The 14,220-nt window shown below is 39.3% G+C and overlaps 1 protein-coding gene across 2 annotated transcripts in view; it reads right to left on the bottom strand.

Moving 5' to 3' along the window:
• Nucleotides 1-14,220, bottom strand: part of LOC101166632 (potassium channel subfamily T member 2) — a 44,694-nt gene that overhangs the window by 14,972 nt on the left and 15,502 nt on the right. For both annotated transcript variants that reach the window (XM_020705260.2, XM_011478102.3), the window contains exons 4-14: nucleotides 13,339-13,401; nucleotides 12,507-12,555; nucleotides 10,952-11,011; nucleotides 10,262-10,336; nucleotides 9,981-10,064; nucleotides 8,841-8,935; nucleotides 7,177-7,357; nucleotides 3,906-4,070; nucleotides 3,267-3,403; nucleotides 2,982-3,045; nucleotides 1,622-1,730 (exon numbers count right to left, since the gene is read on the bottom strand). In XM_020705260.2, coding sequence (XP_020560919.1) covers nucleotides 1,622-1,730; nucleotides 2,982-3,045; nucleotides 3,267-3,403; nucleotides 3,906-4,070; nucleotides 7,177-7,357; nucleotides 8,841-8,935; nucleotides 9,981-10,064; nucleotides 10,262-10,336; nucleotides 10,952-11,011; nucleotides 12,507-12,555; nucleotides 13,339-13,401 — 1,082 coding nt within the window. The remainder of the gene's footprint in view (nucleotides 1-1,621; nucleotides 1,731-2,981; nucleotides 3,046-3,266; nucleotides 3,404-3,905; nucleotides 4,071-7,176; nucleotides 7,358-8,840; nucleotides 8,936-9,980; nucleotides 10,065-10,261; nucleotides 10,337-10,951; nucleotides 11,012-12,506; nucleotides 12,556-13,338; nucleotides 13,402-14,220) is intronic.

Raw genomic sequence — 14,220 nt, 5'->3', positions numbered from 1 at the left:
TGAGGATACAGGAAAGGCTGAGCGAGAGCCCATCACCCACAGCTGACTGACTGGCATCTTCTGCTGAGCAGGAATAGAATAGAGTATCTCCAAAAGGCAAAGCACATAACACACAAGGAATCCACCAGAAGGCTTATAGGCAAGCTGTGCCAATCTGTCCTGCACTCTCTCAGAGCTGGGAGGGCAGAGAGTCCTCTAATAAACAAGTCACATTTACAACTAAGAAACCAGGCATTGAAGCTCAGATAAGCAAAAGGAGACAGTGATCAAACCTGGATTTATTGTGCCGATAGGGATGCTTCTACTGGGCAACTCCCCACAAGCAAATTTACTTTGTGGCTATGTCTGCATTCCTTTACTACTCCATAACCCCCTAAAGACTAGAAAGGGTGGGACTATCTGGTGCTCTAGATTTTACTGCTATTTGGACACCGTGTTATCAACTTTTTTGTGTGTGTGTGTGTGCCAAACACAAGGGCTCCCATTTGCCAAATGGAAAACCTAATAAATATGAACATTTTATGAAGACTATTTATAAATCATCTGTGTACTGATTTTGAAAACTGGAATGATTTATAAAAAATAAAATAAATTTTTTTTTAAATGACACATTGCATTTAAATACCAGTCTTTTAAACGCAAGGCATTGTGGTCTTTTTTAGACAATCCAGTGAGCATCAAGACACACTTCTGGGAAATTTCCAGGGTACTGGATTTTAGAATGATAGATTTTGACTCCCTTAAAAAATGGCGAACACGCCATAAAGTGCACTGAGTAGTGAGGTAATTAGGACACAACCAATGTTTGATGTTGATATGTTGGAAACGTTGACTGTAAATGAAAACTGGAGTGAGTGAGTGTTACATCATCCGTAGACATTTGTTTACTTCTGGCTCCAACCAGTTGAAGTCGATTCAGTCGGCATTAATTCACAGTACGGTTGTCGCCATGTTGGAGCCAGAAATCATCAGTAGGCAGTGATTGATCCAAGTCAGTCTGAGTTAGGGTTTCTATGGCAACCACTCCCACCATTTAGGTCACACTGCATCCTTTGAAAGTAGGCTAGGGAGAATCTGTCAATTAAACATTTTGAACATTTGATGTGATACCACATACTTTTACTTAGGCCTCTGATTTGTCAGTTTATAAATTAAAAAACTTGCGCTACACTAAAAATATGTTTGAAAAAGTGAGGATTATCAAGAACAAAAGGTACAGAGCAAGAAGGGTTATTCTGACAAATATAATGACTAATTAAAAGCTGTTTATTTCTCAATTGAAGCAAATGGGATTCTTGGAACCAGCAGGTACTTCCTGTTTGGAATGCGAGGTGGAAGGGGTCTCTTCAGTTCTCATATACAGTCAATGGTTGGAAGGTCGTAAAAATCAGATGGCCTGTTTTTACGGATGAGCTTTATTCTGAAGTCTTTGGACAGTCACATGTCAACAGGACAGTTACTACTCTTCTTCTCTTCCTGTATGTCCTACATCGACACAAAGTGGTTACATCAGAACAGATGTGCAGCTCGACTAATAGCGGCACAATTCTGTTTTCCAATGAGCACTGGCACATTAAGGTGACATCCTAAATCCACATCTGACTCCACTCTCAGTGCTCACCTGCAAACTTGACGTGGAACTTGTTTTCCGGCTTGAGGATCTGGACGTACAGGGGGCAGTTTGGAGCAAAGTCTTTGACAGCCCAGGCACGCAGGATTGTCTGATGATCCTGACACGTTTCAGGAAAGATGGAAGTGAGATTGAGGGAGGACCAGCACAAGGAGAAAAAAGGGAGAAAATGAAGCAGAGAGCTTTCATTAGATGCATCAGACTACAGCTCCTTTATAACAATCCCCCTTAAATTATTGATTGCATAGATAAATTTGAATGATCTCAAACCCTCAGAGTAATACAGATCTCACAATTCTTGGCAGGCTTTGTCATAGCCATCGTGACTTAATCATGTAAGGCAGGCTGAGTTGAAAATCCAGATGAAGATGAAACAAATTTGAGGACAGACGCTGTGCTTGCATGGTTTCAAGGCTCCATCGTGGTTTGGGTTAAAAATAAAACATTTTATTTTTTGCAGAGTTTAGGGGTGCAACTTAGACATACATGTGGCTTTTTAAAAACAAATAGGAGTAACCACTAGAGGGCACTGCAGGTGTGTGTATCAGTTAAAAAAATGAAACACTATAAGAAACCGGCAAAGGTAGATACAAAAGGACACCGCTGATTGGACGATGACTTTAGATTTTTGACATTTGAGCTTTTTCGATTGCGTCTTCAATGCCCTCATATTAATAAAAGTTGGATGATTGGTACGGAGCATATCCACTTTCCCTTCATGCCAAAATACTTCCAGCTGAAAGGATGGACAAACGTCATCATCCAATCAGCGATGTCCCATATTACCTGTACGACTTCTGTTAAAAGGAAAAAAAAAACAAAGTTTCGCAAGTCAAATTCAGAAATCAAAATTAAATGTTAAAAAATGAAACAATAGAAGAAATCGGAAAAGATAAACACTATGGGCTGATTGGATGATGACTTTTGTCCAGCATAGTTGTTTGAATATCATCACCCAATCAGCTATCCCATTGTTCCTAATTCCTATTGTGTTTATGTTTTAACATTTCTTTTTGATTTTTGGAAATTACTTTTGTTTTCCTAAACGTTTCATTTTTATGCCTTTTCATTTTTTTGGAATTGTGTTTTGGTTTCTTGAATTGTGTTTTGATTTCTCAAATCTAATTTGTTATACTTTTTTAATTCTCGTTGTGATCTTTAAGATGTTTTTGCGTTGACCGCTTTGTTAAAGTGACTTGCACTCCAAGACAAACATACCGGAACAAGTCCAAAAAAATACAGTGTGTTAGCCGGTTTCCAACGTCAGGGAACAAAAGGGTTAATTTCAATGCAATTCACATCAGTAGGATTCAATGGGAAAAGTTAAACTGGGAAATGTTAAGGAACATACAGCAGCAATGCGGTCCACTTCAAATCGGTTGCTGAGAATAAAGCAGGCCTCAGCATCGTCCATTCTGCAGGTTGTTAGTGGAGCATGTAGCCACAGGACCGAGAGTGGCATTAAGCGTGAGAGAGAGAGAGAGAAAGAGAGAACGGGGGAAGACAGGAAAGAGGGCATTTGCATGTTATTGTGTGACAGAGAAGAAAGGAAAAAAATGAAGCTAAAAGCACCAGAAGGGATCTTACAATCCATATTGATACGTTTTTTTTGATGAAGAAAAGCAGTCAGACTCACTTGGCCCTCATCAGGTCCTGGTCTTTGAGGGCAGACCCCTGCAAGTAAATGACTCTCTGGGCCCAAAGAGGGACATGAAGGACCCGTCTGACTTGAACATCCATCTCAGCTGGACAAAGGATAACCACGTAGTAGTCCTTCACAAAAGCGCACACAAAAGAACACAATATTACAAGTTAAATAACGACCCAAAAAATATTCAGACGCCCCGCTTCAAGTTTGCATTATTATGCAGTGCGTGTGCTAATCATGTTGGCAGCAGCCCAGCGGTGTAATTAATTGTATTTATTTATATATTTATCAAACGACTGGCAGCAAATTTTCCTCACCAAACTGAAAAAAAAAAAAACAGTCAAAAAAAAATCATGGAAATAAATGAGGACGCAATTACACCCTGCTGGCAGAGGGGAACAGTAAGATGATCCCCAGGAAAACAAATACATATTCACTTCTTCGGGCAGCCACACACATCGATGCTCCAGCATCAAAAGGACAGAGGTTTGATCCCCGCTGTTACAGAATTAATCCTCTGCTTTAACCTCAGTCAGTTGGGCTCCTGGTGAGGATTATTACAGACAACAAACACCCACACATAGCAACCCCCCAACACTTGGCTGTCCTACTTAAACCAGATCAGACCTGCAGCCGAGGATGCGCGAAGAACTCGTTGAGGAAGTCCATGAGGAGGTCAATCTTGAGACAGCTGACGCACAGCACCACATGTTTCTCCGTCTGTGCCCGGTAGCGGCTGTAGTTGCCTCCGGATTTCTGCCGCTCCATCCACAGGAAGGCCAGCTGCTCAAACTGCGTTTAGGGCGACATCAATCACATTCAACAGATGGAAACTGGATTAAGTTAGCCGGAATACAGAGAGGAACCAGGTGGTTAAGAAATCGACGCCTCGTGTATAGTGTTTCCTTTTGATTAGGGAGAGTGTTTTGGGTGGAATTAAGATCAAGAGAGATTTCAGAATTGTGTTGAGTGGAACATGATAGCTGATCCTAACATTGGACATTTGGGTGGTTGGGAGAGCAGGAAGGATTTAACAAGCTAAAAAATATGTTTCTTTATTATAGACAATGCCTATCACACAATTCACTCACTCCAAGGTTTAATGTTATTTTGAATAAAGGGGAAGAACTAAACAAGTTAATAAGTTAATAATTGACAATTTTGGGTGCTTTAAATTTTGATCGAGCCATAATAATTTCATACTATACAAATATCAATGTTCTTTGAAGGTTACATTGACTAATTCAAATTCAAAAAGCTCATCAGGCTATGTAGATCTGTAAAATATTGATGTGTTTCTGAGCTCATCTATGCCTCCAGCTGTAGATTAGTTACGCAACAATGCAGCCAAACAATCAAGACGGTCATGGTGGGGAGGTTAAGAACCAGCAGAAAAGGTAAAGAAAAAGAAAAAATAGGATAAGGGCAGCTGGAACTTTGTTTAAAGCAAAACTTGGGGTCAGAGATACAAAGCCACACACACACGCCACACAATCATACAAACAGGTGTGCGAGTGTGTCAGAGGGGGCTAATGGCTAGCAGTTTCTAAATGTCAAGAGGTATTTATGGATGAAAGATGGAGCGAAAAAGGGGAAGAGAGTGATTATGTCAAAGCTGAACAGAGCACAGCTCCTCTTAGTTTGTTCTTGCAAACAAAATATATCGTTTATGTTTTACAGATTTTTGTTGTTTTTGGGGGGAATTATGAGGATGAGGACTTTAATAATTCTATTTTGATGCGGTTGTTCCAAATCCATGCAGGATTTAAAAAAAAGTAACTTTCATAGGTTTCTTGTTTAGAATAGTAAATAAACTCCCAGACAGTCATAAAAATGTGCAACTTTTATTTTAATCACCAAAATTCTACTTAACTTTTTAAATATATATATTTTAAATTCATGAGCAATTATATTGTGGTTCATATAAAAAAAACTTGTCCTCTATTGACTTGTCTATTATTTGCAGAATGTTAGCATGCAAACGGTTTGGAATAGCTTGCATGCGTTGCCATGGTGAAACTAATCATTTTGTCCATTTTGGATGGCTGACGTTTAAAAAATTGATTGGAAAACAAAATCTTCATCAAAAGAATGCTTACTTTAATTTTCTCGTCAGATTTATTTATGTTTTTACAATAAAACTTCCCTAGTAGAGACTTTTTAATTTTTGTTTTTTTGTTTTAACCTCTTCAAACCTGTCGTCCACATACAGTGACATCACATTGTGGGTTTTATTTTCACTGTAGTTAATTCTGATTATTTATGCCCCTGTGAATATGAAAAAAGCATATAAGGGCTGAAGAGGTTAATCAAAGAAAAAATCCTTGTTAAAACTATTTTATGGCTTGTGATATGTATGTTTGTTATTTTCTATATGAGATACCCACTGCAATGAAACCTTTGTTGTTGGTGTTTTTAACATGTTCTTGTGGCATTTTTCTCATGATGGAGGGCATATATAAATAAAATTAAGCTTAAAATTGCTTTTCATGGTTTATCTTTCTTCAAATCATTGTGAGTCAGGAGCAGACAAAATCATGCTGTGAAAAAGCTTGTAGTTGTGATATAAATAATACAACGGGCAGGTCACAAGCGCAGTGCTCTGCTCCATTCTAATGCATCTACTTGAAGACAATAGATCCGTGTGCGTCTTGGTTTTCCTCATCTGAACTGACATTTTTGCTCAAATCTGTTCGGCTGGATAGCTGTACATTAGGTTGGGGGTTGTGAGCTGTAAGGTAGCAATAAACAGATAGATGACAGGAAGTGGGGGCGGTCTTGCTCCATGCCTACTTAGAGGCAGGTCTCTAAACAGACCCCTGCTGCTCTGTAAATTGAAACTGTGGCCTAGAAAATGTCTTTTTTTTTTATTTTGCCAAAAAACTGCATTATAAGAATTAAAAACCAATCCTTCCCAAACAAAAAGTCCCTTTTTTAACTTTACAGATTTTCAAATGAAGAAAAGTTGTGTATCTGCAGGTATCCACAAACACATTAAGGATATCTGGTGATGTGGGTGGTTTTATGAAGTGCAAATAAATGTGAAAGTAGTTTATAGGATTTGACATAAAAAAAGAAAAGAGTTCACACCCACTTTTAGCATCATCACTTGTGAAATTTCACTTGTTTGCAAGAGTTAGAGTCCTTATGCCCAGAGAGAGCTCGCACAATTGCAGGTAGGACACATGCACAGATGAAATGAAGCGTGTTAACACTCTCGCATGTTTTGGAAGAAAAAGGGTGAGACGGGTACCAGAGGGATTAGAGCAGGAGAAACCGTTGGGATGCTCTCAAACTGCTGCATTTGTCAAGGTGTTTTGTCAGTTCCTCTGTATTATGTGTGTAAACAGATCTTCCAGCTTCCTGTCATATTTTTTTCCCCTCTGTGGCTCAGCTAAAAGACAGTGGAGAGGTTTGGGGAATTGAGTGAGTAAGAAAGACTCTATGGCTGCTCTTGAAATAAAAATAGTGTTATAAATCTACATAGGATGTAGTGAGTCATCACCGCGTCGTGTGAAGATGAAAAAAGAAGTTGGAAAAAGCTAGCGCTCCTGATCATAAAAAAAAATTATTAATCTTTTACAGGTGACAAAGAAATCCCCTTTTATTGACCTTAAAGAGTTTCTTTTCTTTTCTCTAGTCACTATAAATGCACCCCTATGGCTAGTTTGTATAAGATCTCCATCTAGACAGGAGGGCAGCTTGGTGGAGCACTTCCTGACAAGTGAAAGGTTTAATAAAACATAAGAGGGGGGATATTGCTCTCTGGGCTCCAGCTGTCAAGCCAAAACAGCTTCTGGGATCAACATTTAAAGCTCACTTTAAAGATTTCTTATGTGAAAGGATGGATTTTTTGGTTTAAATGTTCTTGAATCGTCTGTTAATGACCGTGTCTCACCTGGATGGGAAGCACAATGAGCGCCACAAAAATCATGATGACGACCAGGAGCTGTGAAGGCCAGATCTGGGGGGTGACGTCCCCAAAGCCCACGGTGGAGAAGGTGACGACGCAGAAGTAAAGCGAGTCGAACAGGGTCAGGTTGTTTCCCGCGCGCTCGAGGTGCTGGATGCCACAGATGCTGATGGAGGTCATAGCGGGGGGAGAGATGGAGACAGTCAGACAACTAAGCAAGCACTTTAAAGATTTACCAGCTGTTAAGGGAATCTGTGCACTGCAGACTGTTTGATACGTGCAATGATTTGAAACCTTGTTTTTTGACAGCCCAGATGTTTTACCGGGTTTGAATTGTTTTAACGTGTTGTTGCTTTTCACCAGGCTTTTCTCAAAATCTGCACAATTAAGAATTTTTTTGCCTCACTAAAAACTAGGATCTAGAAATAGGAAAAATATTATTAAAATGTGTCAAAATCCTTTTGCTCTGAACTCTTGTCAAAAAAAAAACTTGATTTCAGACTCATAAAAATGCTTGATTTAATAAATGTTCATAAGTGCATTTATTAAACAGAATTACTTGATAACATGCTTAAGCCTCATTAAATTTCTCAGTCAGCTTTTTAACAATGAAAACAGTTGCTTTGAAGACTACGACAAGAATTTTGTAGTCAAATGTAAGATCTCCACAGAAAACAGTAATGAACAGGCATCTTAAAGGTCAATTTTAAGTGATGTGGCAAAAAAAAAACTCATTGAAACAAAAGAATTAGCACTTTGGAACTAATTTTTGGTCTTTTTTAGATTTATGTTCTAAAAAATAAGTGCTCATTTACGATTTTATGAGAATTTTTAAGATGGGTCAACTTGTGCTAAGATCATATTCACATTTTGTTCAAGCTTTAATTCATTTCTACTTATTACTTATTCTACTTATTACACTAGATTTTGTCACTACGCTACAATATCACCATTTGCTTAGAAATAGCAAAAAAAAACTTAATATTGGGCTGTATAATATCCAATTTAAAGTAATTATATCTAACAGTTAGCTTTTTGGATAATTGTTGCCTTATTGAAAGCTTGTGTGGAACTCATTGTTTCTAGAGTTTAATAACGTATTACCAGATTTCTAGTAACACTAAAATTACAACTTTCTAGGGATTTTGTACTTAAATTGTTGTAATTTTCCTAGTTTTAGGCTACCTCATTTTGCAGTTTGGTCATAGGAGCCATTATTCACTATTTTTGACACTTGTACTGCCTTAGCTTTTAAGCACAGAGATTATTTTTTTTTAATATCCAGGTTACAGATTCTGTCAGTTTTTTCCAGATAGATGAGTCAACAAGTAAACATCAACCAAAGGGCTTAATAAGTCAAGTTGGTTTTGTGATCTGTATGATTTGAAGCAACATGCCTGACTAGACTGAAGAAATCAGCTGGTTTCATTTAAGAGCACCATCACTCCTCCCCTGAAAACCACTCACCTCTCAGCTCTCTGTATCTCATATCTCCAGAGCCAGCATTTCTCATCTCTCACATGACTTTTATTTTGTGTGTATTGGACTCTTTCTTTCCCCCTACTATAAATTTTCTTCCTATTCAGTCTTGATTTGGGTGCTGCTTGTCTTTCGCCTCTGTGTTTAGTGCCAGTTGTGAGGGAACTCACCATGTAAACATTAGACAAACCAGAGTGCTGATTAGTATCACCACCTGGTTAAACATGGCTGAGTGTGTCCTCTGGATGGCTCTGTGCAGGTCATTCTGCAAAGAAATGCATGGAAGATCATTTGTAAAAGAGAAAACATTTGAAATGAAGGTAACAAAACACTGCAAAAACTGGCCCCTTAGAAATAAGTATAAAATTATTTCTAGATTTTATTTAATAAGGGGAAATAAAACTGCACAATGGGATAAGAAAAATGGTCTTACCAAGAATTATTCTTTTAAGAAAAAAAATTTCTAGTTGCTAAGACATGTTTTCTTAAAATAAGATTATTTTGCTATTGAAACATTTTTTTAATAAGATGTTTTTAATAAAATGTTTTACAGAAAACAAGGGTCTTTTTACTTTCTTAAGATTCAGTTTTTGCAGTGAAAATGGAGGAAAGCTGCGAAAGATAATAAAAAACACAATAAAAACTACGTTTTTGCAGGTTACAAAACAAAAAACTGAACATCATGAGGTAAAAATAAATATCTTTTTTGAACTTGACCTGTCCAGCAGCAGAAATGTGTTTTTATTGTTAAACTAGGGGGTTATACATTTTTAGACACATAAGGGGTATACTTGTTTTTGAGGCTAAACTTTATTTATATTAATTATTTTGTAGACATTGTTTTTGATCAAACGCAAAAGAGAAAAGAGAGGAATATTATAGTTCCTACTTTCTCTGGTTTCCTATTGTGTTTCATGTTTTAACATTTCGATTTGATTTGTGGAAATGACGTTTGTTTTCTGAAACATTTTTTTTGTTTTTATTTTGTTTTGGCTTGATTTCTAATATGTAAAGTCATTTTTATAAATTTGTTTTGCTTTTTTAATAGTAGTTGTGATCTTTAAAATCTTTTGCATCCAGTGATTTGCTGATGTGATTTGCACTTCAGGGCCACCGTAGAAGGGTTGGGCCTGTCCACAAACTCATCCACATTTTTTAAAGCTACCTGTGTCATGTGAAATACCTTAAAAAAATCTTGAACAATGTTCAGCTGTTAAATGCTTTGCGACAGTTTTATTCTATCAGTAGAGCATCAGATCAAAGAAAACAAGCGATGGAAAGACTTGAAGGAGACTTATTGCTTCACTTACAATCATGTTCTCCAAGGCGTGTTTGGCTAACCAGCAGTTGAGAAATACAGGGATGAAGAGATTTCTGAAGGAGGGCAAAATCACCTGTCGAGAGGAAAGATCCACTTAGCTCTCTGCTGGATTCTTTTTGTTGTTGTCATGGTAGGCCACAGTGAGGAAATGGATTGTGAGAATGTGTGTTTCTGGAGATCGTCCTTCTGTTTTTCCACAGCAGTGGATGAATTGTGTTCTTCTGCTGGATGGTGTTATCTGTGCTCAGTAATGCTTATCTCTCCACTCACAGTGATCATGAAGGGGACGGTGCTGATCATCTCCAGAATGAACGGGACACGCAACACTTGTTCCCAGACGTTGCCCTGGAAACACAGACCACACGGTGAGGTCAGGAAAGTCCGTCGTCTTTGGATCGTCTCCATCAACCATCACCACCACCATCTGGATCAACAACAGATTACAGAACGGGATCCGAACTGGTCTCAGAGGAGAAGCAGCATGGCAGATCCCGCTGGTGTTTGGTTTAAGGTGTCACCCGTGGCTGTTTTCATGTGTCTGCTGACTGAACGGAGCTGACCCGCGTCTGACTGGTGTGGGTGGACAGGCACAGTCCGTGTCCACAGGAATCAGTCAGCTCCAAATGCTAAGGTCTCTAACCTTCAGGGTTATCTGTGGAGTGAGCGCTTCACAGGCTTTCAGCATGGGGGAGATCAAAAGCAGGACAACCCGTAGATGGACTGGGCCTCCCGCTGCGTCAACAGAGGGGCCTCCCCCCTACAGTATTTTTGATCTGCAGCCAAACAATGTGAGGAAGCCTTATGGCTCCTCCCCTTGACTGCAAAATAGATGCAATGATGGACGACATCTTTTTGGAGGAGTGCAAACCCTCCGCGCTCACGCCACACATGTGGACTTCACAGCCACAGACATCACAAAGGGTTTCAGAGGGAAGGTTGGGGGGCAGCGGGGGGTCTCACCTTGTAGCTGAGATAGACGAGCAACATAGTTTCTGAAAAGCTGATGAAAGCCACAAGCACCTGCGAAGAGAGTAAGACGGAGAGAGCAGACACAGTTGAGATTGTCAGAGACCGAGCAGAGCATAGAGAAATTAGGAGTCGCAGAGCTGGGAGAGTGTGGGTGGAATCAGTGGGCGTGCTGTGATGTTTGCGTTTCAGAGGGAACAGGTTTCACTGAAGCAAGAGACAGCCCGCTGTCTAGTTTCATGTAATTATATGCATATGTGTGCAGTCATTTTGCAAGTGTAAATGGATGTCAAGTGCAATCCTTTCAGGTCAGTGTATGAAGACATGAAATCAGCTTTTACAATATATTTTTGAAAATTCTGCAAAGATCTTTCGCATGCGTCTGCATGCTGGTAGGTCACATTTTTAGAAACCACTGATAAGTGAAGGAAAAAAAATCAAGATTTTGTCCTACAAAGTTCTGCTATTCCTGGCATGACTGATGAGGCTTCTTTGCCACAAACTGCCAACCTAAACATTTCAAACCAACCATACGCCATGGCAACAGCTCTTATCAATAAAACCAGCCTCCCCCAGCAGAGCAGTCACTGCCAAAGAATTCTTCAACTTGTGTCGACAGTGTTGACTTCAAACCGACCCAGACTTCTGCGTGATTTGCAGTAACAAGCTTAGTATCAGTATGCAAAACTCAGACAGCAGGTGGTTAAACCCCTAGTAGCTAGTGACCATGCCTGATAGAGCACCAATGTGGTGGAACAGGAGATCGGCGTCATGGATGTGCAGCCAACAAGTCTACAGCAACTGTGTGATGCTACCGTGTCCATATGGACCAATGAGGAATGTTTCCAGTACCTTGTTGAATTTATGCCACCAAGGATTAAGACAGTTTTGAAGGCAAAAGGGGCTCCAACCCGATACTAGCTTGGTGTACCTAATAAAGTGGTCAGGGAGTTTATGTGTAAACATTTATGGATATAAACTGAAATCATGCAGGGGAGGGGGGAATTGGATTTGTTGGGGAATAAGATTTAAATGCAACCAAATGACTGTTTATAAATGTCATTTTTCTTTTTAAAGTGTATGTTTGTAATAAAAAAAATGATCATCATATTTTTATTTTTTATTGCAAAAAGTGAAATCAAACAGTTTTTTTTTGCAACAATGTGTATGATTAAAATCAAAACAAGTCCAAAAACAAAGCAAAGATTAAGTCATAAAAATGTGAAAAATATATTTAAAAAAAAAGGTGAAACTCCACTAAACTATATATAATGTTCAAAGGATGAATTGCTTTTATGTCTAAACTCTTAAGTTTGTTTTCAAGCTAATAATCTTTTTAAACCCCTCATGATCGATTTTGAATGGAAACCATCAAACGGCAGGTCGGTATTATTCCTACATCCTTGTAAACAACCAGTTGGATTTGCAATGCCACCGGTGAGTGCAAAGACTACTGAGGGTTAATGTCATGGCTGTAGGTGTTCAATTAAGCAAAAATGGCTGAACAGACTGAGGCGTGTTTACACAGGGGTGTACTGATATGTCTGACCTGCAGGGCCCAGAGCGGCAGAGGTCTGTCAACCCAGATGATGAGTTTCCTGGAAAGAGACAAAAATGAGGCAAAAAAACCCAAAATATACAGATGCCATTAAAATGGAAAATGAAGTGTAAAACTCCCGTGCTGTACCACATAACAGGGACCATGAACACAACTCATGTCATCGCTTTAATTATGCGGCTTCCAGCTGAACCACAGCACCCTCATAATGTAGGAGGAAAGCAATATTCCCTGTCAAATTTACGTCCTCATTGTGAGAGAAAGTCTGTTTTTCCCTTTCTCTAGGACACCCTGGGGTTTATCATGGCTGCTTGCCATGAGCACCATCTCCACTGAAGCTATGAGGCGGTCTGCCCCTTTCCCGAGCTCACCCTGTCAGGCTCCTTATTCATTTGGAGACAGAGCTTAGCCAGTGTCATTTGCCATCAATTAGATCAATAGGTCCCTGAGCTGGAGACATGGCATAGCCTCAGGTCCGTGAACGCTCTGGTTTTCTTCTGCCTCTCTTGTTGTATATTACATACTTTATCTCCACTAGATCGCTGTTGATTAGCCTGCAAAGACACTATATACATATTACACTGACAGGTAATCCATACAGCTTGATTTTGACAAATGGACATGGATCTGTGTTGCTTAAAGTCAATGTTGCAGATGGCTTCAGATAGGTGGAGTTGCATTGATTGTTTTATATACAACATTTCCAACCAGTGAGCCGAGGTTAGGGGATGCCAGTCCTCCAAGGCGTGTGTCTTTGTGATTTTATTTATTTTTTTTGTCAGCACAGAAGTCATCACTCCTAATTAGAAATTTGCATGCTCACCAGTCAAACTCACTCCAGGGACGGGATGATGTGTTTTGCTTGGAGCAGTTAAGTCCTCCAATGCTACAGGGGGGGGGGGGGGGGGGGGGGGACAAATAAACACTATTTTGAATATTTTTTTTTTGTTCAGGGCCTCTTAAAAAAGAAATTACCTGCTGCTAAAAACAAAAATCACTTTGCAATCACATCTCTGTCTGATTCTCTTAATGGGATGTCTAAACTGTCCTCCCGTTTCATGATTTGGTACACTTGTGACCGCTAAAGAGTCATTGCTATCATAAAAAATCACAGCCTTTTTGCTGTCAAAAAAAAAATTACTGACACCTTCGTATAACTGAAGGAGAAAAAGTGACTAATCTTCACTCATCTGCACCAAATGACTGCAGCAGGTGTAGATATTTCTTCACTCCTGCTGCCCTGATGGGAGCACAACACTTCAGAGGAGGTGCTACTCTTCATTTAGGGTGCTGCTCTGGGGGCTACCATCTTCATTAACCATAATACTTTTCATTTCCAGTTAGCGTGTTTAATTTTGTGAACAGGGGCATCGATTAATCAATTCTACCTACAGCTGTCACCCTTTGGGTTGCTTCATGCTCAAATCTTTAAGTATCGTTTATGACTAGTTTCTTAATTTGTTCTGAAAGTATTCTCATTATTGTTTTCTATCAGATTCCTTTCACGCCCTTCTGCCACACCTGCTTCCACATCTTCTTTGTATTGCCAATTGCTTCTCAACTTTTTCATGGTTTCTCTTGTTAACGAGTTTCACTTTTTCAAGCTTAGTTTCAGGTCCTGCTTTGTGTTTTATATTCCATCTTGTGATTCCTTAAAGTTTCTGCACGCAGCCCTGTTTGTGTGCATTTGTTTCCTCCACCGCTA

The sequence above is a fragment of the Oryzias latipes genome, chromosome 8 (assembly GCF_002234675.1).
Source record: "Oryzias latipes chromosome 8, ASM223467v1".
NCBI classification, from domain to species: Eukaryota; Metazoa; Chordata; class Actinopteri; order Beloniformes; family Adrianichthyidae; genus Oryzias; species Oryzias latipes.
Note: the sequence above shows the minus strand (reverse complement) of the source record. Positions and strands in the feature narration are given on the sequence as shown.